We start from the raw sequence: 14,035 nt of genomic DNA, 5'->3' as shown, positions 1-14,035 counted from the left end.
GACCATCAGAGGTTCAGGAGCAGTAACACAAGGCTAAGGCAGAATGTGTGTGTGTGGGGGGGGGAGGGGGCGTTATTTGGCAGGACTGTTAAAATGGGGGGTGAGTTGGAGGAGGATGTGACAGGAGTGAGAATTGGGGGGGCTGGGACATCTTTGTGGGCCGTGCCAGATTCAGCCAGTTCTCATTGCAGTCCAGGATTAGTTGGTGAAGGTTCTGGTGAAGTAAGTTATGGCAACAGGAACGACCCCCCGCTAAAATTAATCACAAAGATGTCCCCCCCCCCCCCCCCCCATTAGTTTATTAGCTTCTTCACATCCACCAAACTTGCATTGCTCTCACACCCCATCGCAGCGAAGAACAGAATCGTCTCTAGATGTGCAAAGCTGGTGCAGACCGAGCGCTAAAGACCAAGTATGGCTATAGGGGGGCTGAAGACTTCTGTATGACATCGGACTATTGTTCGTCTCCTCATAGGTCTTCCCATGACTTCTAGTCAACGATATTGAGGATGGATAAGGACGGGGATCACATGACGGAGAGAATATTGAAGCTGACGCTGGAGATCATCTATCTGCTGACTGGAGAGGTGAGGGCTCTGTGTGCCTTATCTATGACCACGGGGTGTTGGACCCAAACTGATCAGATACGGATAACCTAAGGATAGATCAGCAATGTCTAACTCTGCAATGCTCTAAGTTTTCTATCTGTATCTGCAGGATTATGCCCCTGTACACACTCCGACTCTGCCCGTCACCAGAAGCAATGCGGCTCATAAATTGGGGAGACCCCACAGATCCCAGAGTCTCGCTATGGAGCCATCATCACCGGTACAGGAGAGGAGCAATGACCAGAAGATCCTGGAGCTGACCAACAAGATCACTGAGCTGCTGAGCGGAGAGGTGAGCGCTGCTGCCGGGGGTCCGGGGGTATTAGAGAGTAACACGAGGGGGGACGTGTCTGGTGATGGCGGTGTCATTGTGTCCTCAGGTTCCTATAAGATACGAGGACGTCACGCTCAGTTTCACCATGGAGGAGTGGGAGTATGTAGAAGGACACAAGGACCTGTACAAGGACGTCCTGATGGAAGACATTGGCACTGGTAAAGGTCAGTGATCTCCAGTGACTGGTATACGGTATATACATTATTATTGGTGATCGGTAGAGATGAACCAACACCGTTCCATCGAATATCAGGCCGTTCGAGGTATTCAATTCCAATCAAATACCACGAGGCAAATGCAGTAAAAATTCCCTGGCGCGTTTTTTTGCACCAATAACTGCGCAGGGGAGGTGGGACAGGAAGTAGGAAAACGGAGGCATCGAAAAAAAATTGGAAAAAGTAATTGGCGGCCGAAATCAGGTGACCTCCAATTTATACGAATGGGGGATTTAATATCCAGGTCATATGAGACTGTGAACTATGTGACTGTGAGACAGGGACAGATGTACAGAAGGGTTAGCTAGGGGTTACCTTTATTTAGGGGGAATGTCACTCACCCAGCTCTTTGGGGCTCTATCTGGTCGGGATCCCTGTCAGCTTGTGATATGCCGGAGCTGACTTTTTCTCATAGGAATGCATTGACCAGCCTTGATTGGCCGAATGTCATACAGAGTATAGCATTCGGCCAATCAACGCTGGTTCTGCCAGAGGAGGCGGAGTCTAAGATCCGTCCACAGCAGTTTCCATTGTGGTCCGATCTCAGATGTAGCAGTGCTGACAGCGCAGAAGCGGCAGAGCTCAGCACACACAGAGATGCAGCAGAGCTGAGTGTGCAGAATGGTTCAGCACACACTCAGCTCTGCTACATTGGACACTGCTACATCAGGCCGTGCGCTCAGCTTGGCTACTCCAGAGTAGCCGAGCTCAGCCAACGGCCAGCTCTGCTTCATCTCCAATATAGCAGTGCTGGGAGTGCGCTCTGCTTGGCTGCATCTCTGGAGTAGCCCAGCTGAACACATGGCCCGATGTAGCAGTCCGATGCAGCAGAACTGAGTGTGCAGCAGGGTTTAGCGCACACTCAGCTCTACTTCATCTCCGGTGTAGCAGTGCCAGCACTGCTACATCTCGGCATAGGAATGCACTGACCAGCGTTGATTGGCCGAATGCTATAGCATTTGGCCAATCAACGCTGGTTCTGCCGGTGGAGGCGGGGTCTAAGATCGGTCCACAACAGTCTCCATTCTGGTCCGATCTTAGACTCCGCCTCCTCACAGACGAGCCTCCGGCAGAACCAGCGTTGATTGGCCGAATGCTGTACTTCTGTATGACATTCGGCCAATCTACACTGGTCAATGCATTCCTATGGGAAAAAGTCAGCTCCCGCATATCACAAGCTGACAGGGATCCCGACATAATACAGTGACTTGGGCTTGTTAGATGCCCCCAGACATGCGGCCCCTGCTGTCCCAGTTACATTGCAGAGGTGTTGGCATCATTTCCTGGGATGTCATAGTGGACTTGGTGACTCTCCTGAGGTGAATGGTGGGATCCCCTGAAACGAAGCATTTTCTCCCATAGACTATAATGGGGTTCCATATTCGTTTGAATAGTCCAATATTGAGCAGCTATTTGGAACGAATATCGACTATTTTACTGTTCGCTCATCTCTAGTGATCGGTCATGAGTAAATCTTTGTGAGAAGAATCGCATTACCAATGTTCATGTCATTCATCTTTATAGTCACGTACTTTCCTTTCTTGTAGATTTTAACAGGGAAGAGCCCGAAGTAGAAGATGACCCAGGTTCACCTTCACCACCCTGCCGAAATAAGGAGGCAAGTGAGGTACAAGCTAAGGCAGGCAAGAAGGCTCCAAAATGGAGGAAACCCAGGAGAAGACGGGCCAAGTCCACCAGCAAACACAAGGAGAGAATGGCTTCCTATAAGGACTTGTCTGGTGAGAAGAGGCCAGAACACTCCGCCATCACTAGTGAGTCCTCCATGAATCTAGAGGGGAACGTTACTGGTGATGTCACGTATTCGTCCTCGGATCCACGCCTGTCAGGTAATGAGACGCAGACACCCAATGCTCAGACATCTTCGAGTCCTGGCGGAAGCTCTACAGGAGACAATGGAGGGGTCACGTCTAGTCCTCCGGTGGTCTCGTCTTGTATTGTAGAACCCCCCCTAGATACTGTAATGGGCACGTCTTATGCACAGTATGGGTACACGTCTATTAAGGAGGAGGCCGACCCCATGGAAGCTGACGATTATAGACCCAATCAGGAATCATGGCAGAAAACAAACGAAACGGGCGCTAATACTTATGCAGCGGGCCGCACGCCGCCGTACACGCTGGATCATATTAAGAAGGAGCCTGAAGAAGAGAACAGTCTCAGTGCGTCAATGTACACGCAACCCGATCGCGCGCAGGAACAGCATACCCCTGAGGTTAAGGTGGAACCCATCCCTCAGGGAGAGGGCTATGAACTCTACATCCCCACAGACTGTATAGAGAGGCTGCACCCCCCCGCCCCCGCCCAGCCAATGAACAGTATTAAAGGGGCGGCGGAGATCAAAATCATTTCTCCAACAATCTACAGGGATTGGAATAAAACCCCCGAACACGTGCCGTGCACAACTCGCCCGCCCGTCCCGGTGGCGGAGGGGATGTACGTCTGCTCCACCTGCGACAAAAGCTTCACCTCCCACTTCGGCCTGGTCAAGCACCAAGCGATGCACAACGGAAGCAAAGTGTCCTGTCCGCAGTGCGGCAAATTATTCTTCTACAAGTCCAGCCTGGTCATCCATCAGAGGATCCACACGGGGGAGAAACTCTTTGTTTGCCCCGTCTGCAGCAAATGTTTTACCAACAACTCCAACCTGATCGTACACCAGCGAATTCACACGGGGGAGAAGCCCTTTGTGTGCTCCGAGTGCGGCAAGCGCTTCGGGCACAAGGGCCACCTGAACCGCCACCTCAGGACTCACGAGGTAGAGAAACCGGCCGACAGCTATGGCCGCCACAGCTTGCAGGACCCTTGGAGTTTCCATAAAGTGAACGGCTGGTCTCACGACATTTACGACCTGGCTCCTTGTTCTAGGTATGACAAGAGTGTTTAGCGCTGGCGCCATCACAGACGTACCGCACCAAGATAGAAGTGTCAGACTGCTGCGGTTATATCTCAGGCGGATGTGTACGGTATTACAGGGGTGGTCTGATAGACTCGGAGTCTTACCATGAAAGAGGGTCTCTGGATACTTTTGGGTAGTGTACCTCTTGGTGAGAGATCACTGACTGCTTTCTCATTTGGAAGATGGACGGAGAGGAGCAGGAGGATCTGGTGTTGGGGGTCAGGTATGACATGAGGGCGCGCACATATGGCGACCATGTGGTCAGGTGGCTACTGACAAGCACAAGAGGCTCCAAGGTTCCTTTTCCACCCCCCAGACACAGCTGACCCCTCCATTATACCCCGTCTCTGCTCAGACCATTAGTGGCTTACCTGTGTGTCTGACAGTAGCCATTAGATGTCTATGCTCCCTGGAGGCTAGCCCAATTCTCCCACCGGTAGCCATTACATGTCCTGCCAGTCATGAATAAGAAACCTGGACTGCTAGCGTGTTTACCCGATAGTAAGACGTAGCGGGGGGTTTTAGGGAGGTCGGCTTATGTAAGACATACCCCGAAAGTAAGACATAGTGGGACTTTCAGGGTAAAAATAATGTAAGACACTGTCTTACTTTCGGGGGGGGGGGGGTGTTACTACCGTATTGGGGAAACACGGGGCTCGCTGTGCGAGCCGGGGGGAACTCCCCGGAGAGGGAGGGGGCGTTCCCCCCGGCTCTCACAGCACAGCGCTGTGAAGAAGGACTTTGCCGGCGGCCGCTTAACCCCCCGCTTCTATTGAAATGAATGGAAGCGCTCGGCACGCGAGGAGTTAAAGGGATTCTACCATTAAAAGAAGTTCTTTCCTCTGACCACGTCGGAATAGCCTTAAAAAAAGGCTATTCGTCTCCTACCTGTTCCCATAGCCAGCGCCGCCTTCTTCCTCCGCCCCGTCGGGCCTCATGGATGACGCATGCGCAGTCGGCTCTAACAGGCGTCATCCATGAGGCCCAAAGAAGAGACAGACGGGGCGGAAGCAGCTCAGGAAGAAGGCGGCGCTGGCTACGGCAACAGGTAGGAGACGAATAGCCTTTTTTTAAGGCTATTCCGACGTGGTCAGAAGAAAGAACTTCTTTTAATGGTAGAATCCCTTTAAGCGGCGGCCAAGTCTGCGTGCCGCTTCCATACATTGCAATGGGAGCGCGCTATTCAAATAGTATTCGCGCATCTCTAACTTCAATTGTAAGAAGTTGCAATTGAAGTTAGAGATGAACGAATACTATTTGAATAGCGCGCTCCCATTGCAATGTATGGAAGCGGCACGCAGACTCTGCCGACGGCCGCCGCTTCAATCCATATGATTGATGATGATGGGGGGGGGGGGGAGGGTGGTTGGTTTTCCCAATATAAGACATACCCCGAAAGTAAGACACAGTGGGACTTTTGGGGGTAAAAAGAATGTAAGACACTGTCTTACTTTCGGGGAAACACGGTAGTGACTAGAGATGAGCGGGATCAGCCGATCCGAACAGCACGCTCCATAGAAATGAATGGATGCACCTGGTACTTCCGCTTTGACGGCGGCCGGCCGCTTAACCCCCCGCGTGCCGACTACGTCCATTCATTTCTATACGAGCGTGCTGTTCGGATCGGCTGATCTCGCTCATCTCTACTAGTGACGGCTCCTGGTTCTATTCGGGATCTGACGACGGTTGTGAGTGGCGGTGTGGTGATCTGGGAGCCATGACATAGGACAGTAGTAGTGATAGGAGGGACACGGACACCCTGCGGTCACGTGCCGCCTCTTATGGCAGATAACAGTCGGCCTATCACAACACTTCCTTGGTCGCCAGCTTCAGCAATCGACGAACGGGCAACATCTGTGGGTAAACGTGCTGCTATAGAACATCCAGAACCTGTATATACCGCCATGTCCTGCCGTATCGAGGCTCCACCCACATGTACGCTTTTCCTCGAGGATTGGGATCACATACATCATCATTACAGTCACTTTGCCTCGTTCTATTCCAACAACTCTGTCTTGGTGCGGTATATTTTTGGGCGGTGAGTGCACTTGGTAGATCTTTGCCCGATTAAAAGTGACTATGAGTAAAGAGCCCGGACTTGCCGTGTCTTCCGTTCACAACACACCTGACATAAGACGGCGTCTATACCTGGGGGAGAACAATGAGACGCTATGGTCGCTGCTTACATCTGCCTGCTCGCACGGGGGAGGGGAATCTGGCTACGTCCTGTTACTCGTGTCCCTATTGAACAGTCCTTGCTATAGCGCAGTCTGACACATCCCTGATCAATGAGGAGATAGCATAATAAAGCTACACTATTGTGCAAAAGTTTCAGGCGGGTGGGGGGGGGTAAATGCTGCAATGCTTTGCCCTCCATCAGGTCTCGATGCTTGCAGACAGTCTTAGTAGGCTCTTAGGCCCCCAGTTTTGTTAAGGTTCGTCGCCGTCTTCCGTAATAGGATGACAGCGACGGACATTAACCCCTTCCCAACATGCGCCGTAATAGTACGGCGCATGTCGCGTCTATTAAGCAGTAGACAACCGGCTCTAATGCCTCCCCGGACCGATCGGAGGCATTAACCCCTCCGGCGCCGCCATTTTGGCCGGGATCGCCGGCTCCTGGAGCATGCTCCAGGGCTGACGTCCCATTGCCATGACAGCCGGGAGCCTTTACAAGGCTCCCAGGCTTGTCTGCAAATTGTCTCTTTTGCAGGTTGGTCTATGCAGCCTGCAAAAGAAAGGATGATTTTTTGCAATGCATTAGCATTGTAATGCATTGCATTAGTGATCAGACCCCCTGGGGTTCAACACCCCTAGGGGGTCTAATAAATGCAAAAAAAAAAATAAATAAAAAAAAAGTTAAAAAAAAATATAAAAAGAATTAAAAGTTCAAATCACCCCCCTTTCCCTAGAACACATATAACAGTAGTTAAAAACTGTGAAACACATACACATTAGGTATCCCCGCGTCCGAAATCGCCCGCTCTACAAATCTATAAAAATATTTTTCCTGTTCGGTAAACGCCGTAGCGGGAAAAATAGTCGAAAGTGCCAAACCGCCGTTTTTTCACTGTTTTGATTCTGATAAAAATTTGAATAAAAAGTGATCAAAGCAATAACATTTCCCGAAAATGGTAGAACTAAAAAGTACACCCGGCCCCGCAAAAAAAGACGCCCTATACATCCCCGTACACTTACGTATAAAAAAGTTACAGCCGTCGGAATATGGCGACTTTTAGAAAAAAAATTTAACAGTTTTGGATTTTTTTAAAGGGGTCAAAATGTAAATAAAACCATAGAAATTTGGTATCCCTGGAACCGTACCGAAACACAGAATACAGGGGACATGTCATTGTGGCTGCACAGTGAACGCCGTAAAACCAAAGCCCGTAAGAAAGTCGCAGAAATGCATTTTATCTTCAAATCCACCCCATTCTGAATTTTTTTCCTGCTTCCCAGTACATTATATAGAATAATTAATGGTGGCATCATGAAGAAAAATTTGTCCCGCAAAAATTAAGACCTCATATGGCTCTGGGAGCGGAGAAATAAAAAAGTTATGGGGTTTAGAAGGAGGGGAGTCAAAAACGAAAAACAAAAATCAAAAAATGCCATTGGCGGGAAAGGGTTAAACTGCAGAAAATGGACACACACTGATTCTATGGCCGTTCCCATTGACAATAATGTACACCCCGCACACGTCCGCTCACATAACACAGCGATACACCTCGCCCTGAACACGCCAACCACGATGACACCGGCAAAAATTTTACTGCAAAAACCTTTTAATATACAAAAACAATGATCAAACATAAAATAACATAACACGTAACATCAACACCCAAAAAACAGACTGAACGTCAGAACGTTAAATAACAAAAAAAACTGAGGTAGGCGGCGTCTCAACACTGGACTCCCCGCGTTACAAGCCCTTGCCTGGCAAGCGGTTCAGGAAGCCGAGGTATGGCCTCCCCGGAAAGAAGGGCGGAGGTGTGGGATACATCGGCCTGTCCTGGGGCGGCAGCAGGATCTGGGACGAATCGCACGGTATATACAAGGGAGGTTGTGGGGTGGGGGGAGGGGGCGGCGGATGATGGAGGACAGGTGCATATGGGGCTCCTCGATCCCCCTCCTCTGGTGGGGCCCGGTAATACTCCACTGCCTCGTACAGCTCTTTAGGATTATTGTTGGAGGTGAAAACCTCCAGGACCGCCAGTAGGGTTGTCTGACAGCGGATCTGCAGCTCCTCAGGGACCTTCTTCAGGAAGTGAGCCAGGCTGCCGCAGAACAGCGCTTCCGGACTCTCCTGCTTCACCTGGTTGGGCGCTTCCTCCACCTGATCATTGGCGTCGGCCCCGGCCTCTGAAGCGGTCGAGGACATGGTCACGTTGTGGGCTTGGCTTCGTTGGGGTTGTGCGCAGGGCGGACCGCTACAGGATAGTGAAGAGGCGGGACTATAGCGCGCTGCACAAGCCACCTCCTCTTTCGGGTTGGCCAGAGATTTTGGGGTTGCAGATAAATCATCGAGCGACCCGGTCTCCAGCAAGGTCTCACCGAAGTCCTCGAGATCAAGGCTATCGTCCAATCTGTGGTGGGAAAATAGAGAAGAAACAATTAGTGACCTCTTTAGGACCCCGGCCGATGGCGCTGCCAAACATGACCCCGGCCGATGGCGCTGCCAAACATGACCCCGGCCGATGGCGCTGCCAAACATGACCCCGGCCGATGGCGCTGCCAAACATGACCCCGGCCGATGGCGCTGCCAAACATGACCCCGGCCGATGGCGCTGCCAAACATGACCCCGGCCGATGGCGCTGCCAAACATGACCCCGGCCGATGGCGCTGCCAAACATGACCCCGGCCGATGGCGCTGCCAAACATGACTCTGGCCGATGGCGCTGCCAAACATGACCCCGGCCGATGGCGCTGCCAAACATGGCTCCATGGGTGACACTGGGCCCGAACCGACATGAATCAAGATGAATAGAACGGACAGATGGAGACACGTTCTATAGCACGGGTACGCAACACATTGTTGTCCCTTGTTCGTGGCCATTTTGCACCTCGGCCACAGGGAGATTCATCGAAAAGTAACCAAAACTGAACATCGGCCAGGACCCCGTTTGGAACTGCCATTATTAAACCGACCCCCAAGTATAATGTGGTAGCCCAGGGGGAGGCGAGCAAACCTAAACAGTGTTACTCACCTCTCTCATGGGTTGTTGCACAGATGCAAGCACCATGACGCTACATGACCCAGGCTCCGAGCATCAAACTAGGCCCGAATAACTCAAGATAGAACAGACGGGCGGACTGCGGCGCGCTTTAGGACAAGGGTGTCCGCGGTACCATACATGGCCCCGTACTACATGACAGCGCCCAAATAACCCGATAGAACGTTACTGACACACCAAATATACAGCGGGGGGGGGGGGGGGGGGGGGAAGAACCTGCACTTACAGGGAAGACTCCATCAGGCAGCGCCGGTTCTCGTCCTCGCAGGGGTTAATGACACTGTCTTCTGTTATAAGAAATAATAAATATATAAATAAATAAAATAATAAATAAAAATACAATAATAATAATAAAAAAAAATAATAAAAATTAATATAACAATATAAATATAATAAATAATAATATAACACAATAAATAATACTATAATAATACACAATAATAATACTAATATAATATATACGAATAATATATTGGCTGGAAAGGGAAACCCGCACGGCATGCAGCACGTAACACTGGTCGTATAGGTGGCGGCTACTGGCACAGATGGGTAAAGGGGCGATGGCTACTTACATACAGGGACATCAGGGGAGTAACTTACAAGGTTTTTCGCATGCTCCCGTGCAGATCCTGGACTCCCTCCTCCCATGCCTGCTCTTTGCAGACCGACCCCATTGTGATCGTCCTCTTCTTACATCTCCCACATTAAAGGGACGGTCCTGGATCGGGGCGATCTCGTGCTCCACAGTAGGATGCGACATGGCCAAGAGAACTGAGGAGATGACCTTTGTGGTAAGAAGTCCCCTCCACGTCTCTTCTCCAGGCTCTGGGCAGACCCGCTAGGCCTCGGCCCCCTGGCATCTCATTGCGACACATCCGCAAAAATAAAAGGCAACTTATGTGCGTCCTGAGGCCCCCCCCATGTGACTCCATGACAATCCCAACACATGTATGGGGCCATATAGATAGATGGGTCTGTATGATTGAAGACTATGGGACGGCGCTGCAGTACCTACACTCACCACTATAGAGTGAGCGGCGCTACCTCAGCCAATGAATAAGGATAACCTATATAAAGGGGGCACCTCATGGTGGGCAAAGGGTTAAGTGGCACGGTATAGTAGTATGACCCGGGGACACAGGAGACCTCCACACTGACTGACAACCTTTGTACGGTTTTTCCGCTTATAATACATCTGAGCTCGCAGGAGGAATCTGCACCCGGGACTGAGGATTTTGCAGCAGAATCCTCCTCCAAAATTCGCCAACCATTCATTTCAATGGGCGTCAGTAGCAGGGACGGGAGCCGTCTTCAGGAAAACCCATTAAAATCACTGGATGGCGGAAGATGGAAAGTGTCCGGGAGCGAAAAAACACGGAAAAAAAAGCATCATGTGAAAAATGCGTAAAAAAACCATTTCCTAATCCCTGAACCAGATTGGACAGGAGTCAGCCGGGGCGCAGCGGTTCTGGTTGGTTGGAGGGCAATTAGGGCCAGTGATATTCTGCACCTCACATGGTATAAGGTATACGGAGACTATCGCCACTTGTATATATCACAGCCTGTAACTCCGAGGTGTCGCACAGAACTAATAAGAGGATCCAGGACTCCGAGCGCTCAGATCATTACAGGGGATTGTGCAGATGCTTTATGGCGCCTCTATTATACCGCACTATTATACCGAAATATACAGGTATAGGACTAATGCAAGATATACAGGATATACAGTATATATCTATTGTACTATCAGGAATATATATATATCTATTGTACTATCAGGAATATATATATCTACTGTACTATCAGGAATATATATATCTACTGTACTATCAGGAATATATATATCTACTGTACTATCAGGCATATATATATCTACTGTACTATCAGGAATATATATATCTACTGTACTATCAGGAATATATATATCTACTGTACTATCAGGAATATATATATCTACTGTACTATCAGGAATATATATATATCTACTGTACTATCAGGCATATATATATCTACTGTACTATCAGGAATATATATATATCTATTGTACTATCAGGCATATATATATCTACTGTACTATCAGGAATATATATATCTACTGTACTATCAGGAATATATATATCTACTGTACTATCAGGAATATATATATATCTATTGTACTATCAGGCATATATATATCTACTGTACTATCAGGAATATATATATCTACTGTACTATCAGGAATATATATATCTACTGTACTATCAGGAATATATATATATCTATTGTACTATCAGGCATATATATATCTACTGTACTATCAGGCATATATATATCTACTGTACTATCAGGCATATATATATCTACTGTACTATCAGGCATATATATATCTACTGTACTATCAGGCATATATATATCTACTGTACTATCAGGCATATATATATCTACTGTACTATCAGGAATATATATATCTATTGTACTATCAGGAATATATATATCTATTGTACTATCAGGAATATATATATCTACTGTACTATCAGGCATATATATATCTACTGTACTATCAGGAATATATATATCTACTGTACTATCAGGCATATATATATCTACTGTACTATCAGGCATATATATATCTATTGTACTATCAGGCATATATATATCTACTGTACTATCAGGAATATATATATATCTACTGTACTATCAGGAATATATATATCTATTGTACTATCAGGAATATATATATATCTACTGTACTATCAGGAATATATATATCTATTGTACTATCAGGAATATATATATATCTATTGTACTATCAGGAATATATATATATCTACTGTACTATCAGGAATATATATATCTATTGTACTATCAGGAATATATATATATCTACTGTACTATCAGGAATATATATATCTATTGTACTATCAGGAATATATATATATCTACTGTACTATCAGGAATATATATATCTACTGTACAATCAGATCAGATTATATAGATATGACCATATACTGGGCTTTATGTGCAGTGACAGTAACCTCTATCACTAAAACGGCTGGACCCCTGTATAAGCAATGCTCCCCCCAATGTCACCCCTGATACCCCCAATGTCTCCCCTGCTCCCCCCACTGTCACCCCTGATACCCCCAATGTCACCAATGCTCCCCCCAATGTCACCCGTTCCCCCCACTGTCACCCCTGATACCCCCACTGTCACCAATGCTCCCCCCAATGTCACCCGTTCCCCCCACTGTCACCCCTGATACCCCCAATGTCACCCGTTCCCCCCACTGTCACCCCTGATACCCCCAATGTCACCAATGCTCCCCCCACTGTCACCCCTGATACCCCCAATGTCACCAATGCTCCCCCCACTGTCACCCCTGATACCCCCAATGTCACCAATGCTCCCCCCACTGTCACCCCTGATACCCCCAATGTCTCCCCTGCTCCCCCCACTGTCACCCCCTGCTCCCCCCACTGTCACCCCTGCTCCCCCCACTGTCACCCGATCCCCCCAATGTCACCAATGCTATCCCCAATGTCACCCCCGCTCCCCCCAATGTCACCAATGCTATCCCCAATGTCACCCCCGCTCCCCCCAATGTCACCAATGCTCCCCCCAATGTCACCCCCGCTCCCCCCAATGTCACCCCTGCTCCCCTCAATGCTCCCCCCAATGTCACCCCTGCTCCCCCCACTGTCACCAATGCTCCCCCCAATGTCTCCCCTGCTCCCCCCACTGTCACCAATGCTCCCCCCAATGTCTCCCCTGCTCCCCCCACTGTCACCAATGCTCCCCCCAATGTCTCCCCTGCTCCCCCCACTGTCACCAATGCTCCCCCCAATGTCTCCCCTGCTCCCCCCACTGTCACCAATGCTCCCCCCAATGTCTCCCCTGCTCCCCCCACTGTCACCAATGCTCCCCCCAATGTCACCCCTGCTCCCCCCACTGTCACCAATGCTCCCCCCACTGTCACCCCTGCTCCCCCCAATGTCACCCCTGCTCCCCCCAATGTCACCCGATACCCCCAATGTCACCAATGCTCCCCCCAATGTCTCCCCCGCTCCCCGGCCCCTCTCCCCCATTATGTGCAGTGACTATTCCCTTCTTGTCTGTATTACCAGGACACTCCGGCCTATGTGGGCGCTATAGAAGTGACTTATACTGTATTATGGTTCTATCAGCGCTATAGATGTCCGGCCACATATTGTAGGACCAGCTATATATATATAACCATATACTACCCGCTCATATATACAGTATACAGGGCCACAGCGTGTACACAGGGGTATATAGGGGGACACTGGGGTATATAGGGGGACACGGAGTTTGTTCTTTGGCTACAGATAACCCCGCGGAGCCCGGGGACGTAAAACGCTTCATTTATTTATTTTTTTTAATAAGTTTTGGGATGACGCAGGTGTGACCACGGCCATCTATAGGACGCTTAGTGACTGCGGCAAATACACCGTCCGGTATGGGAAGGGTTAAAGGCACGGTATTTGCCCGTGGCCGCGGGGGATAAAGGACAACACAGTCACGTGACACGGGCGGCGGCCACAGCAGCCGTTATCTATAACTAGCGGACGGTAACAGCCAGCGGCGGCGGCAGCACTGACCTGCACCGGGAGCTCACCGGAAGACTCAGCGCGGAATGAGAGCCGGGCATGCGCACACACTATAAGAACAGGCGGCGACAGAGGCGGGGCTCAGCGATGACCTCACTTCCTCGCCGTCTAATTGGTT

General features: G+C 49.4%; 2 protein-coding genes across 2 annotated transcripts; one reads left to right on the top strand and one right to left on the bottom strand.

Moving 5' to 3' along the window:
* The first annotated feature begins 464 nt into the window (after positions 1 to 464).
* LOC142187870 (uncharacterized) lies at positions 465 to 4,684 on the top strand. Its single transcript, XM_075261678.1, has 4 exons — positions 465 to 587; positions 718 to 900; positions 989 to 1,106; positions 2,705 to 4,684. Exons 1-4 carry the CDS (start codon positions 510 to 512, stop codon positions 4,060 to 4,062), a joined length of 1,737 nt encoding a protein of 578 aa, XP_075117779.1. The 5' UTR covers positions 465 to 509; the 3' UTR covers positions 4,063 to 4,684.
* A 3,220-nt stretch (positions 4,685 to 7,904) lies between these two features.
* LOC142187868 (uncharacterized) lies at positions 7,905 to 11,137 on the bottom strand. Its single transcript, XM_075261676.1, has 3 exons — positions 9,910 to 11,137; positions 9,536 to 9,596; positions 7,905 to 8,660 (listed from the first exon to the last, which is right to left on the bottom strand). Exons 2-3 carry the CDS (start codon positions 9,547 to 9,549, stop codon positions 7,997 to 7,999), a joined length of 678 nt encoding a protein of 225 aa, XP_075117777.1. The 5' UTR covers positions 9,550 to 9,596; positions 9,910 to 11,137; the 3' UTR covers positions 7,905 to 7,996.
* Between the last annotated feature and the right edge of the window lie 2,898 nt (positions 11,138 to 14,035).

The sequence above is a fragment of the Leptodactylus fuscus genome, unplaced genomic scaffold (genome assembly GCF_031893055.1).
Source record: "Leptodactylus fuscus isolate aLepFus1 unplaced genomic scaffold, aLepFus1.hap2 HAP2_SCAFFOLD_265, whole genome shotgun sequence".
NCBI lineage: Eukaryota > Metazoa > Chordata > Amphibia > Anura > Leptodactylidae > Leptodactylus > Leptodactylus fuscus.
Note: the sequence above shows the minus strand (reverse complement) of the source record. Positions and strands in the feature narration are given on the sequence as shown.

Bases quoted from the DNA above. Each gene is read 5' to 3' on its own strand.
- LOC142187870 (XM_075261678.1), top strand. From the start codon at position 510: ATGGATAAGGACGGGGATCACATGACGGAGAGAATATTGAAGCTGACG. The intron at 901-988 runs GTGAGCGCTGCT...TTGTGTCCTCAG, and splicing joins CTGAGCTGCTGAGCGGAGAG to GTTCCTATAAGATACGAGGA. The intron at 1,107-2,704 runs GTCAGTGATCTC...CCTTTCTTGTAG, and splicing joins AGACATTGGCACTGGTAAAG to ATTTTAACAGGGAAGAGCCC.